This window comes from Macaca fascicularis, chromosome 15 (assembly GCF_037993035.2).
Source record: "Macaca fascicularis isolate 582-1 chromosome 15, T2T-MFA8v1.1".
Classification (NCBI taxonomy): Eukaryota; Metazoa; Chordata; class Mammalia; order Primates; family Cercopithecidae; genus Macaca; species Macaca fascicularis.
The window spans coordinates 56,537,447-56,559,856 of NC_088389.1; the positions used below are offsets into that span (position 1 = coordinate 56,537,447).

Consider the following 22,410-nt stretch of genomic DNA (forward strand, 5'->3'; position numbering starts at 1 on the left):
TTTAGGTATTATTTTTCCACAGAATAGACTCAATAAAAGAACTAGGAGAAAAGTGCTTCAATTAAGCAAAGATCTAAATACTCTAAACAAGGCCAACCTCTTGATCTAAGCTGATTATTTCCATGCAAGAGAATTCAATTCTAGAACTGCAGGTATAAAATCAACTTGTAACAATAAAGACAAAAGTTTCAAAGAAAAATCATAAACACAAATGCAAACTGAATCCTGCTTTAATTCAAGCTTGTGGAGAAAAAAGTCCTACAGAAACATTCCACGGAATTTTCTGGAAAAGAGGGATCACAACCACCCCTGTAAAAAGGAGACTGAGAGTAATTCATAGCTCACCAAGTTCTCTCTGTATCAAATTCCCAGAATACCCAGAAGATTTCTTCACCAGCTCAGTCCTGACTCACCCTCTTCAATCTTTATTTCATCAGAAGACAAAGGGTCATATTATTTAAAATTATTCTAGCCTCCAGAAATTTACAGACTTGAAGTAGTAGAGCATTCAAAACTTAAATAACTTTAACAGGAAAGTCAGCTGGTCTTAACAAGTTACTCTGCTAGTAAATGGGAAATGAACTGAATCATCCTAGACATAATTTCATCAGGGCTGCAAACCACCCAGGGGAGAGTAGCACAATTACACTATTTTGTAATCCACATTCACAAAAAGTTTGCTACACAAATGAAGAAAACTTTGTGCCCATAGACAACTTATTTTTTAAAATATCACTCCCCAAAAGTAGCCATGTTTCCACTTTCGTTCCCTTCTCCATATCAAAAATACCAACTTGATTTCTTCAGGAGGAATGGACAATCCAAGTTTATACAGTGGGCTGGAAAAAGAAAACACTGAAAAGTCTAAAAGCAGGAAACAAACAAAGCTGGGAGGGAAGACAATAAGAGTTGTTTGTTTCTAATTCATTCTGAAACCCAAGGCTTGTATTTACCAGTCCTTTCTGCTAAAGTCATCCAGCTATTGAAGAGGAGAGCCTGGAAGTAAAGTCTGTGGAGGAAAGGCAGTTGACTGATAAACTGTCCTACAGGTGACAGTCAAGGAGAGAAGAGGTAGAGGTTTGGTGGTTAATGAATAAGTTCCTGACTAGCCAGCTCCTCTTCTTCTCTTGACTTAGATCAACCAATGTAGATGCGATGAAAATCATTGGCACCAAAAGCAGCATTACACTTGGGACATTTGCGCTGGCGAGTGTCATAGCGTGTCTTCACACACTCAAAGCAGAAGACATGAAAACACTTAGTAAGAACAGCATCCTTTTTACGCATGTTACAGCACGGACAGGTCAAGCGTGCCTAAAAAGAAAAGATGTCAGAGTTTGAGCAATCATGAAAGTTTATGATCCAAATGGCTCTCATATAGTACACAACCAAGAAGAGAACCCACAAGGCACTAAAAAAAGAGCATCATTTCCCCCAACCTGCCAAAATAAACCATTCTCTGGTTACCATCATGTAAATTATTCTCCCATTCTATTACGCCACTTAAAGCCTTGACAAAAAACAAATCACTGAGGCATTTTTTCTGACCTTGTAATCCTTAATCTCTTCCATCAGAATCTCATCACACTTGGGTACATTGTCTGGTTTCTTTGTGGTCTCCAGCTTCCTGCGAAGTCTAGAGATGTCCTCCTGGGGTAGGATAGCATACCTATTAGACACACTTACCCAAGTCTGCCATTTTTGAGAAAAACAATAGCTCTAACTTGAGTTTTCTGTTGTGAAAAGAGAGGACTTTCTGTCCTTTTATGTCCAATTATCTTGTAAAAATGTAGAGAACTGCAAATGGCAGACTATTTTCTTTTGTTTCAGAACAGGCAACCATACCATATCCTCAAATTAGAACTGCATCTAACTATTACCAATTCAGACCTGTGAAAACACATCCAAGAAGAGTTTAGAGGATAGTCCACTTTGTTTTATGGTAACTAGTTTTAAGCTGAAGGTAGACTGGTTTAAAATAACTCAGATTTATGGATAAGGACAGAAAGACATCATAAGAAACAGCTGGCATGACAAAAATAGAGACATTATAGGAGAACTTGAAAATCCTCTACTGCTGCTATGCTACTACTTCTTTAACAATTTACTAATTCATTAATTTAACAAATATTTATTTTGTGCCTACTAGGTACAAGGCACCATAAAAGGGTCTGATGATATGGCAGTGAAGAAAACACTTACTCTCTTCCCTCAACAAACTCCCTCAAGTCTAGCAGGAAATGGCATACACTGGACTAATGATTCTTTCATGATATGGGTCACTTCTGACCTCAGAAAACACCTGAAAGGTGACAAGAAAAGACAACTGCTTTTACCTGGGCTCGTTTGAAATTGAACATGTCCTTTTCTTTGGTAACACTGTTCTCCACGATCTCATCCTGAAAATCATGTAGCTTCTTCTGAGCCAACTCCAGTTGTGCTTTGAGGTCATCTGCAAGCTGGGCTGCCTCCATTGCCTATGTAGGATGTACAAATAAGTAACACCATTGTATCGTCTCTTATTCCCAGTGAGGCAAAATGTTAGCCAAAGTTGAAGGAATAAAGCAAACTTATAATTTCAACAGTGTTATACTTATTTGTTCCGCTGAGACTAACCATCATCAGATTAATCAATCATACCTTGCGCTTATTCATCTCTAAGGCTTGGGTCCTAAGACCCAGCTCTTTCTCCCCTGTGCCAATGTTGCTCTGTAACAGATGCTCCTTCTCTTCCAGTTTCCTTACTACCTGTAGCTGGGCATCAACCTTTGAACAGAAAATCAAATTTTAACAAAAATGAAAAGTTAAAAAAAAAAAAAACTATTCTGTTAATCTATAAGCCCACAAAATGCAATGTTAGAAATCTCAAACTATTACCGATTTTGCCCAGGAACCCTTCAAAATACATCAAGACTATGATAACTGAAAGCTTTGCTTTTAATATAAAATATTGTGGAAGATTCAAATAAGAGTCTGAAAAATGACTGAAAAGATTCTTTTCCAAATTGCCAAAAACAGAGAATATCACATGCTAAAGCTTAAAACCCGGTAATTCATACTACAGCATATAAATTGAACTCAAACAAAAGTCCAAGAGTATTCCCTTCAGAACAGCTAGCCATTCTAAAAGAGTCTTTTTTGAAATTAATGCACAAAGGAGAATCAAACAATATTACAGTGTAAAAAGTAAAATCACAAACACCCACCTCCTAACCTCACCCACAACTCATCCCAATATGTGGAGGTAACCATTCTAACAGTTTCTCATGCCACCTTCAAAAAGCATATCAAAAAGATAGTCCACCATGATCAAATGGGTCTCATACCAGGGATGCAGGGGTGGTTTGACATCCGCAAGTCAATAAATGTGATACACCATATAAACAGAATTAAAAACAAAAATCACATGATCATCTCAATAGATGCAGAAAAAGCATTTGACAAAATCCAGCATCCTTTTATGATTAAAACCCTCAGCAAAATCAGCATAGAAGGGACATATCTTAAGGTAATAAAAGCCATCTATGACAGTCCCACAGCCAACATTATACTGAACAAGGGAAAGTTGAAAGCATTCCCCCTGAGAACCGGAACAAGACACAGATGCCACTCTCACCACTTCCATTCAACATGGTACTGGAAGTCCTAGCCACAGCAATCAGACAAGAGAAAGAAATAAAAGGCATCCAAATTGGTAATGAGGAAGTCAAACTGTCACTGTTTGCTGATCACATTATCATATACCTAGAGAACCCTAAAGACTCATCCAAAAAGCTGCGAGAACTGGTAAATGCATTCAGCGAAGCTTCAGCATACAAAATTAATGTGCACAAATCAGAGCTCTGCTAAACACCAACAGCAGCCAAACTGAGAATCATATCAAGAACTCAACCGCTTTGACAATAGCTGCAAAAAAAATAAAATAAAATATTTAGGAATATACTTAACCAAGAACGTAAAAGACCTCGACAAGAAAAATTACAAAACACTGCTGAAAGAAATCACAGATGACACAAACAAATGGAAATACATCCCATGCTCATGGATAATAGAATCAATATTGTGAAAATTACCATACTGCCAAAACCAATCTACAAATTAAATGCAATTCCCATCAAAATACCAACATCGTTCTTCAAGGAACTAGAAAAAACAATCCTAAAATGCATATGGAACCAAAAAAGAGCACGTATAGCCAAAGCAAGACTAAGTAAAATGAACAAATCTGGAGGCATCACATTACCTGACTTCAAACTATACTATAAAGAAATAGTCACAGCCAGGCGCAGTGGCTCACACCTGTAATCCCAGCACATTGGGAGGCCGAGGCGAGCAGATCACGAGGTCAGGAGATTGAGACCATCCTGGCTAACACAGCAAAACCCCATCTCTGCTAAAAATACAAAAAATTAGCCGGGCATGGTGGCGGGTGCCTGCAGTCCCAGCTACTCGGGAGGCTGGGGCAGGAGAATGTTGTGAACCCGGGAGGCAGAGCTTGCAGGGAGCCAAAATCGCGCCACTGCACTCCAGTCTGGGCAACAGGGCAAGACTGTCTCAAAAAAACAAAAAACAAAACAAAACAAAAAAACCCACAGTCACAAAAACAGCATGGTACTAGTATAAAAATAGGCATATAAACCAATGAAACAGAATAGAGAACCCAGAAATAAAGCCAAATACATACAGGCAACTGATTTTTGACAAACCAAACAAAAACATAAAGTGGGAAGGGACACCCTATTCAACAAATGGTGGTGTGATAATTGGCAAGCCACATATAGAAGAATGGAACTGGATCCTCATCTCTCACCTTATACAAAAATCAACTCAAGATGGGTCAAAGACTTAAATCTAAGACCTGAAACCATAAAAATTCTAGAAGGCAACATTGGAAAAACCTTTCTAGACACTGGCTCAGGCAAAGACTTCATGACCAAGAACCCAAAAGCAAATGCAACAAAAGAAACAATAAATAGATGAAACTTAATTAAACGAAAAAGCTTCTGCACAGCAAAAGAAATAATCAGCAGAGTAAACAGACAACCCATAGAGTGGCAGAAAAAAATCTATACATCCAACAAAGGACTAACATCCAGTATCTACAAGGAACTCAAACAAATCAGCAAGAACAAAACAAACAATCCCACCAAAAAGTGGCTAAGGATATGAATATACAATTCTCAAAAGAAAATATACAAATGGCCAACAAACATAAGAAAAATGCTCAACATCATTAACTATCAGGGAACTGTACATCAAAACCACAGTGCAATACCACCTCACTTTGCAGGAATGGCCATAATCAAAAAATAATAGGTGTTGGCATGGATATGATGAAAAGGGAACACTTTTACACTATTGGTGGGAATGTAAACTAGTACAACTACTATGGAAAACAGCATGGAGATGCCTTAATGAACTAAAAGTAGATCTACCACTTGATTCAGCAATCCCACTTCCAGGTATCTACCTAGAGGAAAAGTCACACCATGGAATACTACTCAGTCATAAGAAGGAACAAAATAATGCCATTTGCAGCAATATGGATGGAATTGGAGACCAATATTCTAAGTGAAGTAACTCAGGAATGGAAAACCAAACATTGTATGTCCTTACTCGTAAGTAGGAGCTAAGCTATGAGGATGCAAAGGCATGAGAATTATACAATAAACTGTGGGGACTTGGCAGAGGGAGGCAAGGGACAAAAGACTACACATTGGGTACAATGTACACTGCTTGGGTTGTGGGTGCACCAAAATCTTGGTATCACCACTAAAGAACTTACTCATGTAACCAAACACCACCTGTTCCCCAAAACTATGGAAATTTAAAAAAAAAAAAAAAAAGTAAAATCACACATACCTCCTAACCTCACCCACAACTCATCCCAATATCCAGAGGTAATGATTCTAACAGTTACTCATGCAGCCTTCCAGAAATTTTTAAAATACACAGCACAGGCACACAAGTAAACATACACTTTAATGCAAAAAGGGTAACAAAATAAGTCAGTTGATTTTATTTCAGACATGTTTCCATATTAGCAGATCCATATTTGACAGCTACACTGTACTCTTTTGTAGGAATAACAGTAGAGATGTATAATTTACTCACCAATACCCTAATGATGAACATTTAGTTTTCAAATTTTTTTCCATCACAAAAAAATGCCACAATAATCATTCTTTAATTTGTATCGTCATGTAGCAAGCGCCCTATTTCAATAGAATAGAAAGCTCTACTCATCTTAATTACCTGAGTCTTCAGAGTCAAAACCTGGTCTGCCAGCTCCTCCTTCTCTTCTTTAAGCAATTTATGGATCTGATTGGACTTGATACGCTCTGACATGAGCTTGAAATTTGCATCATCCTTCTCCCGCAATTGCTGCATCAAACGGATATTTTGCTCCTGCATGTCTTCAAAGGCCTGGCCTGTGACATCCATCTCAGAGAGGAGTGCTTCTTCTTCCTAAAGGATGGAGGAAGAGATTTCATTTTAGAAGAATCTTCCAACTTCAATGGATGAGCACCGGAAACTAAACTTTCCCACCGTTCACTTACATATAAATTAATTTAGTGACAGAGTTTTAAGAAGCTGTGTTTTGTCATTAGGCATACAAAAGCTCTATTATCTGAAGTCACTGGCACCAATTGTTGGTCTGATACTTATTAGTTGACCTGTATTCAAAGTCAGTTAAAGCAGACAATAATTGTATTTACCTTAATCTAGACAAACAGATCAAGCAGTAATTGGTTAAGAGTATTTCCGGCCGGGCGCGGTGGCTCAAGCCTGTAATCCCAGCACTTTGGGAGGCCGAGACGGGCGGATCACGAGGTCAGGAGATCGAGACCATCCTGGCTAACACAGTGAAACCCCGTCTCTACTAAAAAATACAAAAAAAAAAAACTAGCCGGGCGAGGTGGCGGGCGCCTGTAGTCCCAGCTACTCGGGAGGCTGAGGTAGGAGAATGGCGTAAACCCGGTAGGCGGAGCTTGCAGTGAGCCGAGATCTGGCCACTGCGCTCCAGCCTGGGCAACAGAGCAAGACTCTGTCTCAAAAAAAAAAAAAAAAAAAAGAGTATTTCCATCGTAACCTCTCACATTTTCTCATGCTTTTCCGCAATTAGAATACTGGATCTACAGGATTTCCAGCAGGTGCAAACATCTAAAGCCTTGTAACAATCTGATAGGTGAAGACTGGTATCTAATAATAGCTTTACTTTATATCTATCTCATTATAAGTGAGACTGAGCATCTTTTCATATGGTTAAGACCATCTGGCATTCTTTCTATAACCTATTCATTTCTTTTGCCTATTCTTTCATTGGATTCTTGAGTTTTTTCCCCCTATTTTGGAGAGGTTTTTTTTTGTATCAGGTAAGCCTTCTTTGTAATAAGAGTTAAAAATATTTTTTACTTTTTGTCATTTAATCTTTTGGCTTTGCTAACAGTGTTTTTTGCAATGTAGAAGTTTTGTAGCATTTTAAAAAATAACTCAAAATTACCAATTTTTTGTTCACATTTTCTAGCCTTTTATTCATAGAAAGGTCTCTACTCCAAATTAGAAAAGAATTTAAAGGTGTTCTTCTAGCTTTTTGATGGATGCATTTTTTAAAATACCATATCTATGATCCATTTGGAAATCATCCTAGTGTAGAGCATTCAAATATGTATCTAACTTTTTTCTAATATTATTTTTTTTACTTTTGTCCCATCACGTCAGTTTTTCTTTTCCCCACTGATTTAAAACTATGTATTTAGCATATAATAAATATCATGTGTACTTTCATCTATTTCTCAAGTTTCTATTCAGTTCTAATAGTCTGTCTAGTAGTCCCAAGCCATTTTACCTACAGAAACTCTATGTTTTAAAATATGGAAGAGACCCCAGAGCTGTTCTTTTTCAATTTCTCTTATTACTCTTGTTTACTTTTCCACATGTACTTTAAAACCAGTTTATCTAGTACCAAAATAAACAAAACCATAACTTAAAAAAAGCACTTGCATGAGATCACATTACATTAACACATAAACTTAGAAAGACTGAACATTTTTAAGACAGTGAGTCGTCCTATACAAGAACAGTGTCTTTCTTTTTACTTGTTCTAGAACCCATAATAGTACAATTTCCTGATAATTACCTTGAGAAAAGGAAGAAAAAAAAAGTGGCAATTACCAGATTTAAGAAAAGTCAAAATTATACTTTTTCTTTGAAACGGAGTTTCGCTCTTGTTGCCCGGGCTGGAGTGCAATGGTGTGATCTCGGCTCACTGCAACCTCTGCTCCCAGGTTCCAGCGATTCTCCTGCCTCAGCCTCCCAAGTAGTTGAGATTACAGGCATGTGCCACCACACCCAGCTAATTTTGTATTTTTTTAAAAAGAGACAGGGTTTCTCCATGTTGGTCAGGCTGGTCTTGAACCCCCGACCTCAGGTGATCCACCCACCTCAGCCTCCCAAAGTGCTGGGATTACAGGCAGGAACCACCACACCTGGCCCAAAATTATACTTTTTAACAAAACTAATGTGTATAGGATCTAATGAAGTTCTTTTCAAGGCACTTCATGATCAACTTACCATTAAACCTACTCCATCTCACTGTTATATTGCTATTTCTTAGAAACAATGAAGGTGTACTAACAGAGAACACATATGGTTTTTCCAAGTATTTTCAGTATCTTTATTACTGAATGTTAATAAAAATTCACTGGGATTTAAAAATAAATACATATTCATTATGAGGAAGAGAACAATCTCTGTAGTTCTATGACCGCAATAGCCATAGTTAACATACTGCTTAATCAATATGTACTATATTGGTTAATATATTATATCCTTATTATATATAAATCACATATTTATAAGCACAGTTTTTCTATGTAGTATATGTACTACATAGAAATATATAATATATATTTATAAGCATAGTTTTCTTAGTTTCACATATTTGTAATCATAATGTATATAAAACCTTACATCTTATTTTTCATTTTATATTCACTATAACCCTTAATTCCAGGTCAGCAAAGAAAGACTAGATCTTCAATAAATGTCCATTTAAATAACAGTAAATTTCCTGCCTTGCAAACACACAAAACAACAGAAATATTGAAGACTTGAAGGTAAGAATTAAAACACACACACAAAAAGGAAAAACACATATTAATCAAAAAAAGACCAAAATAAAAAAGCAAATTTTACTGGCAGTAACTTATTGTCAAGTAACATTTACTCAAAAAGTCAATTAAATAAAGAAAGTGTGTCCACCTGCTTGGCCATGGCTAGCTTCTTCTGTAGGTATTCTATCTGCTCCTCCACTGCCCGGATCTTCCTCAAGGCATCCTCATCAGCCATTTTCTTGTTCTCTTTCTTCTCTTTATCTTCCAGATCCTTGAGTCTTTGCCTTAGATCTTCCAACTATAGGAGGAAAAAAATTGCATAAAAATAAAAAGTTGTAATACATTTTCAAAAATCAATTAATACTGTGCAAAGATGGAGGGTCCGTAATACCAAAAGAATCTTTACAGAATTACAGAACAAGATACATAATATACTAAAGCATCACATAGCAACGTATGTTTTAACATCACTCCATTCCACTATGACATGCTTCTATAAGCAACATTTTTGAGAAGTGCACAGGTACCTTTCTTTAGAATAGTGGTTCTCATTCTTTTTTTAGGCCTCAAAATTTTAAGAGCATAAGACATTCCTCCCAAAAGTAATGAAAAAGATTATCTCTGCAGCAATGAATTACATAGGAAAAACAAGGAATAAATACTTTGAAAAGCCTACTGATAACCCCAGTAATTCAGATATATTTACCATCCTATGGAGAGTTTTAAAATCTCTACTTTAGATGGTCTTTCAAAAGGCAGGAAATGTTGCACTTAAACACTAATTTTAAAGATAAAGAAATAAATTATATCCTTGGCAAGTATGAAGGAAAATCCCACAAATGAAGATTTTAACCAGAAGGACAGGTAATAGCAGACTAGAATACCTCTGCCTTAGACTTCTTCTCAGCTGCCATCAGCTGAACTTTGTCTCTCTGTTCCTTTGGGGCAGAGCGGTACATATCCAGCAATAGTTTCATCTCCTTTTGGCTCTCTTGTGCCTTCCTATGACAGGCGTAGTACAAGGAGGGGAACAATGTAATAAGAAAATAAAGGTCATCAGAGTAAGGGAATTTTGATTGAGCAGAACATTTTAAAAACAGTTTCATTTTACATTTCATATCACACCTAACAGAAAAAATTTTGCACAGACTATCAAAAGACTTTTGGATAAGCTAAGAAAGTACAGAAAAGTAAGCTGTATAAAAATGAATCATTTCTCCCTTGAGACGAAGTCCTCTAACAAAGTTATAAAACAGACATTTGTACACTTGTTATATAGGCAAATTTCTGTGGCCCCCAATCCTGAGTAACTGAGATTCAGTAGTAGGTCTGGGGATGGAGCCCAAAAATGTATTTAAACAAGTCACTCAGATGGTTCTGATACCACATCAGAAAAAAAAAGAAAAGAAAAGAAAAAAAAAATTGCCTTAAGGAGTTCAAGAGGGAGAAAAAAGAAAAAGGAAAAATTTGAAAGTCTGAGCTATACTGTTAATCCTAGATTTGACAGCTGAATGATTAACCATCAGCTGAAGACTAAAACTTCACCTCTTATTAAATTACTAAACCTCTTAACTATACTTTTATATGCCAAAGGAGTTCAAGCATTTTGAGCACAGTGGTCCCTCAAACCCAAATATCAACAAAGGGTCAACCATAGAAAATAAGGAGCAAGAAGTAAGCCATTCTGCCAGAGAAGTTATTGGTTATACAGGAGAAGGGCCAATGGCATAAGGTTATGACACAGATAAATTCACCGAGTTAAAGGTCTGTCAGTGTTTCAATGTCTATAGGGGTAAATCTCCTAAGAAAGATCTGGTATATTCACAAACCAGTTAACTCTCAGGCAAACGATCAGATATTACTCAAGTTACAGTGATACATAAATACTCCACTTAGTATCATTTAAATTACGATTAACACCAGCAATCTGCTCAAATCCAGTGAAGAACAGTAGTTAATTTCTAGTAATTCTCAGATGTGTAACCTCAGTCATGACATCCTTTTCCTTAATTTGGATTCATGGAAAATAAGGCTACAATCATCAGTTTACTGATACTTGATCACTGAACCAAAGTACTAAACAGCCATGAAGGCCATTTTGGCTGTGCACTTGAACAAGACTTGAAACCAAATTAATTGTACAATCTAAACCATTACAATGATCAGATAAGCCATGCCATCAACCAAACATTTCATGCATGATGTCTTAACCTTAGCTTTTCTCTTAGCTTTTCAGTCAGAAACTGTTACTCTAAATATGGCTCTTACTTGAGTTCAATCTTCAACTGTTTGATAATTTCTGCTTCCTTTTTCCTTCCATCATCATGTTTGCCTTTCTCTTTATCCTTAGCAGAATCTCTCTCTTTTTCTGACTCTTTTAGCTTCTGCTTCTCTCGTTCTCTCTCCTTCTCCTTCTCCCGTTCTCTTTCTCGTTCCCTCTCCTTCTCCCTCCTTTCTCGTTCTCGCTCTTCTTCATCCCGTTTAGATTTGATTTCATTGGCATCCTCCTGAGATGCCTTTGAAGCTGAGGACTGGGAGGATAAGTCCTCAGAATCTGGTTTTAGCTCTGCAGGCTCATCCTTAGGGTCCTCAGTACTAGACTGGGACTGGAGGAGGGCACTACCACTACGCAGACGTGTCTGGGAGAACAAAGAAAAGAAAGATGCACATCTCTTACGATAACCACATTGCCCACCTCATTCAAAAACAGCTTTACGACATTAATAGCAAACAATATTTATTCTATTCCTTCTGGTTACCTTGTTCAGGTCAGACTGCGCTTCTCTCAATTTCCGCTTATATCTCAGGACCTCCCCTTTCAGCTGGTGATTGTGATTCTGGAGGCTACTGATGAGGTGGCGCATCTCCCGGTTTATAGGGCCTTAAACACAGGAACAGCAATGTTATGAGGAACCGTGGTAAGGGCAAAGGCACAAGGAGAGACAGCAGAACACCTCAGGAGGCACAGAAATAGGGAGAATTAGCAAAGAAAAGATTCCCTCTCAGAAGATGGAAACAAAACTGGTCAACTTGAGTTAAAAAACAAACACCCAGGCTGTGAACCGAAATGAATTATAGGATTTAAGGTACTCAGGACTTCTGAGTTAAAGTCAGCATTTACAAACCCTGGGGTCTGTGTTGTATCTTTCAAGTTATTTACAGCAAACTACAGCATGGAGTGAGAATCATTATACCTGCTTGTTCATTGGCAGCAAGGGTCTGCTCAAATTCTATCCTCAGCATTTCATACTCCTTGCGGACCTGGGCCAATGTATCTTCTAGCTGAATTACTTCAGTCCTCAGCTTCTTATGAAGACTAACCTCATCTCGCTACACACAGATAAAGGAACCAATAAAAAATTCTTATTAAAATGTAGAAATACCATCATATTCTATTATTCTGTCTCCTAAATTTGATCTGGAAGAATCTAAAAAGAGAAAAAACTGTATCAATAATGGATTACTCTGAAAATTTCCAGTTCAATCTATACATAATGAAACCAGATATCTACAAAAGACTAATTTGGAAACTGACAGGATACTGAAAAACTGAAGAAAATGGCCCCCAATTCTGAGAATATTAGAATTTAATTGGAGAACTAAACTATAAAACAGTATATAAACATATGTAAAATAGTATTCAATTCATTTGTCATGCATATATTAAAAGACCAACTATTATAACCATTACCTTAAAAACTATGGAAGATACAGAAATGAACATATGAATTAAAGTTTCTATCTTTTAAAAAAATCATCTACTGGTGCCATTATATGCTATAACGGCATGTAAGTAATTTTGCAGCTTCTACCCACTATGTTCTCCCATACACGCAAGCTCTAGCCATATTAAACTATTTCTCATGCTCTCTCATACCTTTATATATGCTGTTCTCATGCTGGGAATTCCTCCTCTCCTACTTTCAACTACCAATAGACTTGTATTTATCCTTAACATTCATACCTTACTTTTTCAAGTGGAATCAGGAAACTTCCATAGTCAAATCAGACACTCTGTTCTCATCTATCACATCTTTTGGCTATGCTGCCATTGAACCACATTGCATTCTAATGGATACTATTCTCCCACTACCACAGACTACAAGATCTGTGAGGGCAAGAATTCTGTTGTCTCATCTTTATATGCCCAATACCTACCAGAGTAAAGACCTACAGCCACTCTATGAATGACAGCTGAATGAACGAGAGATTAATTACACGTGAGTGAGTAAAACTGTAAAATTTAGGAGGCAGGAAAGCTTACATACAAAAGACAAGGCAAGGCTGTTACCTCAATGAGCTCAACCTGGTGCTGGTGGGTTCCCCTGGTGCCATGAAGCAGGGTCCGAGCCTCATCCAAGTGTGCTTTCAACTGTAGGCTCTCATTATACAGGACGGAGAACTGTGACTGCATGCAACGATATTCTGGAGTTTCCTTAACGACTTGCTCCACTGCACTCCGCAATTCCACCTTAGGAGGGGCCAAAGCAAAGGAAAGTCAGAAGCAGAATCTAGCATGAAGAAGCCCCAGAGGCGAGACAGGAAGTAAAATTTTGAACTCACTGATGTCCTACATAAAATACAGACAATTTTATAAAGATTATTAAGTTATCTACCCATTGCTCTAGTTATACAAAATCTACCCCCAAATTAAATTAGACTAACTAGAAGATGGTACCTGGATATACTGTATTCTCTCCTCCTAGAATTGTTTTGATATGTGTTTTACATTCTGTGTCGAATGAGCCACCAGAAGAGTGAAATTTGTCAGGACACTTATTTTAAAAACATAGCTGAGGACCCCAGTCACTAACTTGTTCTCTTTAATAACAGTGACAGAGAAAAAAATGGACAGGTTATCAAAAATAGTTATGCCTCTCCTAAGCAACTATCTGCTTTAATTACTCAAACACTTTTAACTGATTTAACTTAGGTTGCTTTTGTTTTGCTATTTTTTAGTTCAAACATCTTTATTCATATCATTTAACCTAGAAACAAATTATAAAATAGAGATGACTATGATCAAAAGAGGAGTGAGGAAAACTTCCAGAATCTCTTTTCTTCTCCTAAGAACCTAAGAGGAAAATTCTTCTGGGCAGGTTTGAAGACCAACAGGATCACCGATCATGTTTCTTTCTCTGTTTTGGTAGCAAAAAACTGCAGAGCCAAATCTGTGGAACCACTTTGGCAAGTAGTGACATGTGAATGGCCTCCCTCCCACAGTATATATACACCTCCTGCAAACATCTTGTATACAAGCCCCACTTTTTTCATGCATTTTGGATCCTCACCCTAGTTTACCCTACTTCTCATTTTTCTCAACAACTCCTATATTAGAGCACCCTGATTTAGTCTACATATCTTTATATGTTGCTTTAAATCCTTTTCAGGACAAGGCAGGGGATATATAGTAAGTAAATATGTAAATAAAGAAGTAGATATATCAACAAAACTTAACATTTTTTTCTTGTTCCTCCCAGCTTTATTAAGGTATAATCAACAACAACAAAAAATTATACATATTTAGGGTATACAGCATGATGTTTTGCTATACATATACACTGTGAAATCATTACCACAATCCAGCTAATCAACAAATCCATCACCACAGTTACCTTTTTGTGTGTGGCAAGAACATTTAAGATCTGCTCTTAGCATATTTCAAGTACACAATACAGTATTAATTACAGTCACCATGCTACACATCGCCAGACCTTATTCATCCTGCCTAACTAAAATTGTACCTTTTCCCCAACATCTCCCCATTTCCCCAACCCCGGTAACCACCATTCTATACTCTGCTTCCAAGAGTTTGACTTTTTTAGATCCCACATGTAAGTGAGATCATGCAGTATCTGCCTTTCCGTGCTTGGTTTATTTCAGTTAGCATAATGTCCTCTAGGTATATCCATGCTGTTGCACATACACACATACACACACACACACAAACACACACACAAATATACACACACTACGTTTCTTTATCCATTCAGTGTACAGTTCTTTCATTTCCCTGGTTAAGGTTACTCACAATTTTCTTTTTAATGCTATTGTAAATGGGATTGTTTTCTTAATTTCTTTTTTGTATAGTTTGTTGTTAGTATATAGACACACAATTGTTTTTGTATGTTGATTTTGTAGCCTGCAACTTTACTGAATTCATTTATAGTTCTAACAGTTTTTTCGTGGAGCCTGTAAGGTTTTCTATATATAAAGTCATGTCATCTATAAACAGAAACAACTTTACTTCTTCCTTTCTGATTAAGAGGCCTTTATTTCTTATCCTTGCCTAATTACCCTGGCTAGCACAAACGTAATGAGAGCGGGCATCTTTATCCTATTCCTGATCTCAAAGGAAAAGCTTTCAACTTTTCGCCATTGGGTATAATGTTGGCTGTGGGCTTGTTTTATATGGTCTTTATTATGCTGAGGTACACTTCTTCTACACCTAATTTGTTTAGAGTTTTATCATAAAAGGATGTTGGATTTTGTCTACATTTTTCTTATCCCTCATAAATACGCAGATTCACAGCTATGTATATACATGAGTTGATCAGCAAAACATCTGATTTGACTGCCCTTCAGGCATGCGTTCCTACCTTCAGCTTTTCATTTTGTGTAGTGACCTCCTCAAAGTCTTGCCGAAGTTTCTCCAGCTCACAGAGACGGTTCTGAGCCAACTCTTTGTTCTCTTCAAGCTCTGCATTCATTTCCTCAAACTGGAGAGAAACAGAAAAATAGAGAATAAATAAGTATTCTTCTTAAATCATTTCTAAGCTTCCTATCTTCACTGATTCTCTCTTTCAGCAAAACCCCACGATGTCACGTGTGAATACAATCCTAAGTACCTAAGCACGAAGGCTGACATAAAGTCCAAAACATGTCCTGAGTCACTGATTTTACCTTCCGAGCATTGATAGTGATTGTGCCGCCATACAGACTGCTCCCTGCTCCATACACCTTATAACCTTTGGAATTTACCTACAGAGAAGACAAAGATTCTTTAGTGAGAGACTCTAAGATTTTAGTCTATAACCAATGTACCTTCAAAGGATGAGTTTTTTTTCCTCAAGTACCATGTCCCAAGGTGAGTCTTCCTGCGAACACTCCTTAAAATGATTCTAGTCTCCAAGCCATAAAACAGCACTGACCCGTTCTAGGACTTCTGCTAAGTGTCGGTTGAGTCGCTGTTCCCTCTTTCGAATTTTGTCAATATCCCACTGCAGGTCGTCAATCATGGACTCCAGGACAGACACTCGTGATTCAGCTGTCTCCACTTTACTCTGCAACTTGGAGAACTACATCCCAAAGACAGACATTTAGAAACATATAGCAAAAAAAGACCAAGTTAGAAAAGGACTGCCTAACATATGTAGCTTAAGTTCCAAATTCCACAATATTAACCCTTGCTTATGTGGAATTATATAGAAAAGAGACAAATAGAAGATGCTTCACCCTCTTCCCAATGCATGATTATAAAAATGAAATGATGGATTCCTCCAACAATTCTGGGTCAGTCATAATCATGAAAACTTTAAGTCTAAAGCCTGTAAGAACTCCCAAAGAAAAGACCACCAAAGATTCAACAATTTTTCTACCTCTGAAAAGCACCATTTCCCTGGACAGACTACAAACTTATAAAAATTTTGCATTTTTTAAGAGATAAAAGATAGTATCTTTTGTTTTGTTAGATAAATATTTTTTTCAAAAAAACCATTTTTACCCCCAAATTTCTCTCTCCACATTCCCACAAAAGGTAATCCATTCAGCAAAAGGAAAACTTCCATACATTTTTTCAAGCTCTCCCCAGAGCAATCTGGAGTCAGATACAATACGGTATACATTATACTATAATCTAGAGTCAGATACTCTAGGAGCTATACACCAGCTAGCACTATTTAGTATTTTAACTACTAAACTATTACATGTTCACATTAATCTATATATACCCTTTGTGCTAGCTTTTAAAGTATGACACAAAAATCCTTTGAAAGTCCTCCCAACAAGAAGTGGGATCTTTGTTCCCTCCTCTTGAATCTGGGTCAACTTTAGAGACCCAATGGAAACGGCACTACATAATTTTGAGGCTATATCAGAAAGGCTATGAAGGTTCTACCTGGTGATCTTGGGATGCTCACTGGAAGAAGGCAGCCAACATGTAAAAATTCCAACCATCCTGAGACTACCATGATGAAGAAGCAACCTGTAGGTATCCCAGTGGACAATTAACCCAGCTGACAGGCAGCATCAACAGCCAGCCATGAGAGTCAACATGGACATCACACAGTTTAGCAAACAACTGCCCTCCAGGTTAGTAATACAATCTGAGATTTGCCAAAGGCCTAGAAAAGGAAGACCTCTCCATCTTGGTAGCACCTAGTCAGTGTCTTAAAACATGACAAAAATATTCTATTTTCTTACTAGACTCCAGTTTATTTATAAGGGCTGCTATATTCTAACCCCTTTGAAGGTCCAGGATAATCCATATGAATTAATAAATTCCCCAGATGATACTCATGCAACCAGCCCAGCCTAGACCTCAACACTGGAGTTTAGTAAACAAAGGCATATGAAGAACAAGAGCTTTGAAGTCAAACAGACCTATAGTCACAACACAGCTCAATCACTTTCTAGCTATGTGCCCTCAGAATAATCACTAACCTCTTTGAATTTATTTCTTCGGCAATAAAATGGGAGTTGTTTTGCCATTAGAGATAACAATCATAAAGTGCTTATATTCTAGGCACTGAGTAAGTGTAACTACTAAATTACTAATTAGCATGAGAATTCAGTGGCTAAACTAAGGTAGGGCAAATTCCAGTAGAATATATTTTGAACTAAATCAAAATGATAATCAGGAGTATCAGAAAAGTCATTTAAGGCCTATCATCACTTTATCTTGATCATTTTGTGTAAACAAATAAATGTCCAAATCTTGGCGTGGTTTAACCATGGCATTATTTGTGCCCAAGTTTAGACTGAAAATTCACATTCCTCAAATTCCTAGGACATCATCAATACAGTAGGTTCTACTTCCCCATTCGCTGTTGAATTTCTACCACGCCATTCCTCAATAACATTATACAGTCTTTTATATTTAGGGTAATTCATTATTTGGAGGTGTGGAGTTGTGTTGTGTTTTGCAAAATCCCCTATGGTAGGCCTTCTAGAGTAAGGTGATCTTTGAGGTGCTCAGAATTCTAAGTCAACGTCTGCCACAGCCCACTAGACACAGCCATCTCTCTTTTTTGGTTAAGTACCTCCTGAGACATGGTGCGATGCTTTTCCTGAAGAAGATCTGTCAATTCCTGTAGCCTCATATTCTCCTGTGCGAGGAAAGAGTTCAGCTCCTGCACTGCTTCCTCCACTATCAGATTATCTGGGGAAGAAGAACTATACTTTAGTTTAGCATCTACAGTGTCTTTTTTCTTATTTTTATTTTTTGAGATGGAGTCTCACTCTATCTCCCAGGCTGGAGTACAGTGGCGCAGTCTCGGCTCACTGCAACCTCTGCCTCCTGGGTTCAAGCCGATTCTCCTGCCTCAGCCTCCAGAGTGGCTGGGATTACAAGCCGGTGCCACCACACCTGGCTGATTTTTGTATTTTTAGTAGAGATAGGGGTTCACCATGTTGGACAGGCTGGTCTCGAACTTCTGACCTCAGGTGATCCACCCGCCTCAGCCTCCCAAAGTGCTGGGATTACAAGTGTGAGCCACCATGCCTAGCCTATAGTGTCAAATTTTAAAACTGTGTATCCTTGGCCAGGTATAGCAGTTCACGCTGTAATCCTAGCACCTTGGGAAGCCAAGGCAGGCCTATCACTTGAGGCCAGGAGTTTGAGACCAGCCTGAATAACAAAGCAAGAATCATATGCTCTTATCACATATTCTCATATCATATACTCTGAAATACTATGTTAGGAGCACTTCTGAAGCTCAAAAACCAAAATGTACACTACTATTTACAAAGCAGGTAGGTAAATCCATATAACTTATTACACTAAGTTAGTATGTTTAAAATTAGAGTTGCAAACACTATAGCTGAAATCCAAATGTTATTAAATGAAACCAGATACCCTCAGGATATATACCACCCATCAGAGGGAGTTATCAGGAAGAAAAACAGCTCTCTCATATCACCTCTTGGCATTACTCTTAGTATCAATACAGAACAGGCTGGTCATAGGGTGGTTTTCATGGCTTTCAATCTAGGATTGCCCATCAGAATCACTTGTGGAACTCTGAAAATAAACATTTCCCTAGGACCTACCTCACACCTAATAAGAACCTCCACGGGCAGAGCCAAAAATAAGAAAATGCTCAGAAAACTCACAAGATGATTCTGATTCATAACCTGAGTTAAGAAGTAGAGACTGAATTTTAGTCCTCTCAATATCCTAAGCACTGAGGACAGGGCCTAGAATACAATAAAAGCTCAATAAGTATTTAGTGAATTTATAAACAAGCCCATAAATGCAATTATTTTTAATCAAAGAACAAACAAACATGTGAGGGGGGATGAACTTTCAAACAAGCTACAATTGATGCTATAATTCATACTTTATACGTCTTTATCTATTAGAAAGCTCAGCTTACCAATGGCAATTGCCTTTTGTTTTACAAATAATGGCATGGCTATTTGTAATGTTTCTACATTTAACTTAAACCTGACCTTAAAATGCATGCCATCAAATAGTAATTTTAAAGTCGTTTGATATACTACTCATTTTATTCCCTTTTTAAATAAAACAATTATTTAACTTGATATTCATTTATGAAATCAAGTTTCACACAGTCTATGCACATGGCATATTAATTATCCACATTACTAAAATTTAACAATACCTTCTAACTATTCAATTAGAGCTAAAGGAGAAAGAAGCATATGTGCATACACAAAGCACCATTATTTTATATTAGGTGAGAGGGAGGTTCACATCCATTCATTCCCCATTGACCAAACATCTACTAGATGCCAGATGCAGTGCCAGAAACTAGAGAAACAAAGAAGGGTGAGCCAAACCACTGAACCAAGACATAGTTTAGCTGGGGATATGCAAGTAGATGTAATATATGACCACAATAGTACAAAAGTCTGACAGGATATAAAACACACGGTTTAGAATGGTTATCTCTGAGAAATGAGAATGGGGAAACTTTTCTAGTCTACTTATTTGTATTTCTGACTTGTATATTTTTAAACAAGTATCTGTTTTCCTTATAAAACAGAAATACATAATCTAATGGAAAAGCAAAAGAAACCCTTGACCAATTTTTCACAGACCTTCTACAAGCTGCTTAATTCTGTTGACAACTTAGCCCAATTACCCTTAAAAGCAAAATTACAGAATAATACAATTCTTATATGCTCATCCAATGGTTTAACCTCCATTACATCCAACTTATTTCCTTCAGAAATGAAAGATTAAACATCTTAATGATAAGCAGGGAAATTAAGATATTACAACTAGACCATGATTATTATTGAAAACATGAAATCAAGGCATTTTTTTGCATTTGAGCAATGTATTTATGCCACAAATGACTAAAGATGTAATCTAGCTACACAAATACTTTACTGTACAAACATAAATTTTTGCATTAACTCTGAGTAACACAATTATTCCAAATAATTATTTTATTTCAAATAGACACTCTTTCATCCATAGAATATTTTCTAACCATCTTTTTAACCATGCAGATCATCTGTGAACTCTAAAACCTGCACGAACTCTTTTTAAAAACATTAGAGATAATGAAAAATAAAAAAGTTAAGTAGAAATTAACTTTTTCAAGTCAAAATTCAGTATCTAATAAGAAATCACTAAATAATTGTTATTTAAAATAAATTATCACTATAAATCAACAGCCTACATACACTATAAAAATATCCAGACATCAGAACTGTTTATTAAATAATTAAGTTAATTCTGCTATTTACAAAACTGTGATTAATAATCAGTATAGAACTGATAAACTCTTTCCTCAGCTTATTAAAGGACTGCCATTGGCTCAAAATGAGAAGCATTGATAAAAGATTAATATGCCATAAAGAAGACATTACCAGTAACATTGAAGGTTAGAATTTTAAGAAATTTAATTAAAATATGTCGTCCAGGTACAGTGGCTCATGTCTGTAATCCCAACACTTTGGGAGGCCAGAAGGGAGGATCTCTTGAGGCCAAGTTTGAGACCATCTGGCAGCATACCAAGAATTCCTCTCTACAAAAAGGTTAAAATATTAGCCAGGTGTGGTAGAACATGCCTACAGTCCTAGCTACTCGGAAGCTGAGGCAGAAAGATTGCTTGAGTTTGAGGATGCAATGGGGTATGATGGTGCCATAGTGCTCCAGCCTGGGTGACAGAGTGAAACTTTATCTCTTAAAAAGTAAATAATAAATAAATAAAAATAAACACGCAAGCTTGCAAACTACAAATTAGCATGCAAAAATGAGTTCTTATTCCTCCTCCACTACTCCTGGCCTCCAGGGTCTTGCCTCACCTCCACTGTTTAGCTTCCGGGATAAGAGTTCCACTTTTTCTTGCAATTTATCATAGACAGTCACAATCTGGGACACGGCTCGGCGGGAAGACTCCACACGTTCCTGCAGCTGAGACTCCATCTCTTCACTGGAACTGCTGGCCAAAGTAGCAAGGAAAGAGAAAGCTGGCTCTTGCCCTTCCCCTGAGGACACAGGGGGAAAAAAAGAAGCCCCCCAAAATTATAAATTGGAAATAACAAAATCCATTTTTTTCCCTCAAATGGAAAGCCTCAAAGCCGAGCTCTACTTCAAAAACCCAGATAGCATGCAGTGATAGAATCCACCACAAATACTTGCCTCTCTCTCGGTCATCTTTACGTTCCTGATTGCTATCAGAGTCTGGTTCTGGTTCAGGCACAACAAGGGCTTTCCGTTCTGTGAGTAGGTCTCCCAAGCCCTGCTCCAGATCATAACGTTTAAGGATGATACGGATGTTTTCATCAAACTGGAGAAGGGCAGGTACAATTATGAAGAAACAAAGAACACAACTTTGGAAATGAAGAGAACAGTAAGGAGAACTAAATTGGTCAAATAAAAATCTGGGCAAATAAACAAGTTAGCTACCTGACTCCAGTATCGGTTGACAATCAATAGTGAGGCATCATCAGTGGCCTGTCGTCGTTCCAGTTTTTCAATGTGCTCACGAAGTTCATCTTCAATGGCCTGCCGCTGATCCAACATTTCTGCCAGCTTGCGATTTTTGGTTTGCAGTGTTCGAATGTCTAGCTCCTCCTGCCCAATAAACCAATCGTA

General features: G+C 37.3%; 1 protein-coding gene across 5 annotated transcripts in view; it reads right to left on the reverse strand.

Moving 5' to 3' along the window:
* Nucleotides 1–212: 212 nt before the first annotated feature.
* Nucleotides 213–22,410, reverse strand: part of RNF20 (ring finger protein 20) — a 100,773-nt gene continuing 78,575 nt past the window's right edge. For 4 of the 5 annotated variants that reach the window (XM_065530278.1, XM_005581159.4, XM_045373540.2 and 1 more), the window contains 18 exons: nt 22,222–22,389; nt 21,955–22,102; nt 21,618–21,800; nt 18,377–18,495; nt 16,268–16,414; nt 16,020–16,097; nt 15,716–15,835; nt 13,408–13,587; nt 12,311–12,446; nt 11,876–11,997; nt 11,385–11,755; nt 10,001–10,118; nt 9,265–9,414; nt 6,256–6,468; nt 2,641–2,766; nt 2,337–2,477; nt 1,549–1,650; nt 213–1,314 (listed from right to left, as the gene is read on the reverse strand). In XM_065530278.1, the coding sequence (XP_065386350.1) occupies nt 1,138–1,314; nt 1,549–1,650; nt 2,337–2,477; nt 2,641–2,766; nt 6,256–6,468; nt 9,265–9,414; nt 10,001–10,118; nt 11,385–11,755; nt 11,876–11,997; nt 12,311–12,446; nt 13,408–13,587; nt 15,716–15,835; nt 16,020–16,097; nt 16,268–16,414; nt 18,377–18,495; nt 21,618–21,800; nt 21,955–22,102; nt 22,222–22,389 (2,799 nt within the window). In that variant the 3' untranslated portion in view covers nt 213–1,137. The remainder of the gene's footprint in view (nt 1,315–1,548; nt 1,651–2,336; nt 2,478–2,640; nt 2,767–6,255; nt 6,469–9,264; nt 9,415–10,000; nt 10,119–11,384; nt 11,756–11,875; nt 11,998–12,310; nt 12,447–13,407; nt 13,588–15,715; nt 15,836–16,019; nt 16,098–16,267; nt 16,415–18,376; nt 18,496–21,617; nt 21,801–21,954; nt 22,103–22,221; nt 22,390–22,410) is intronic. The other variant, XM_005581162.5, reaches the window with a different exon arrangement.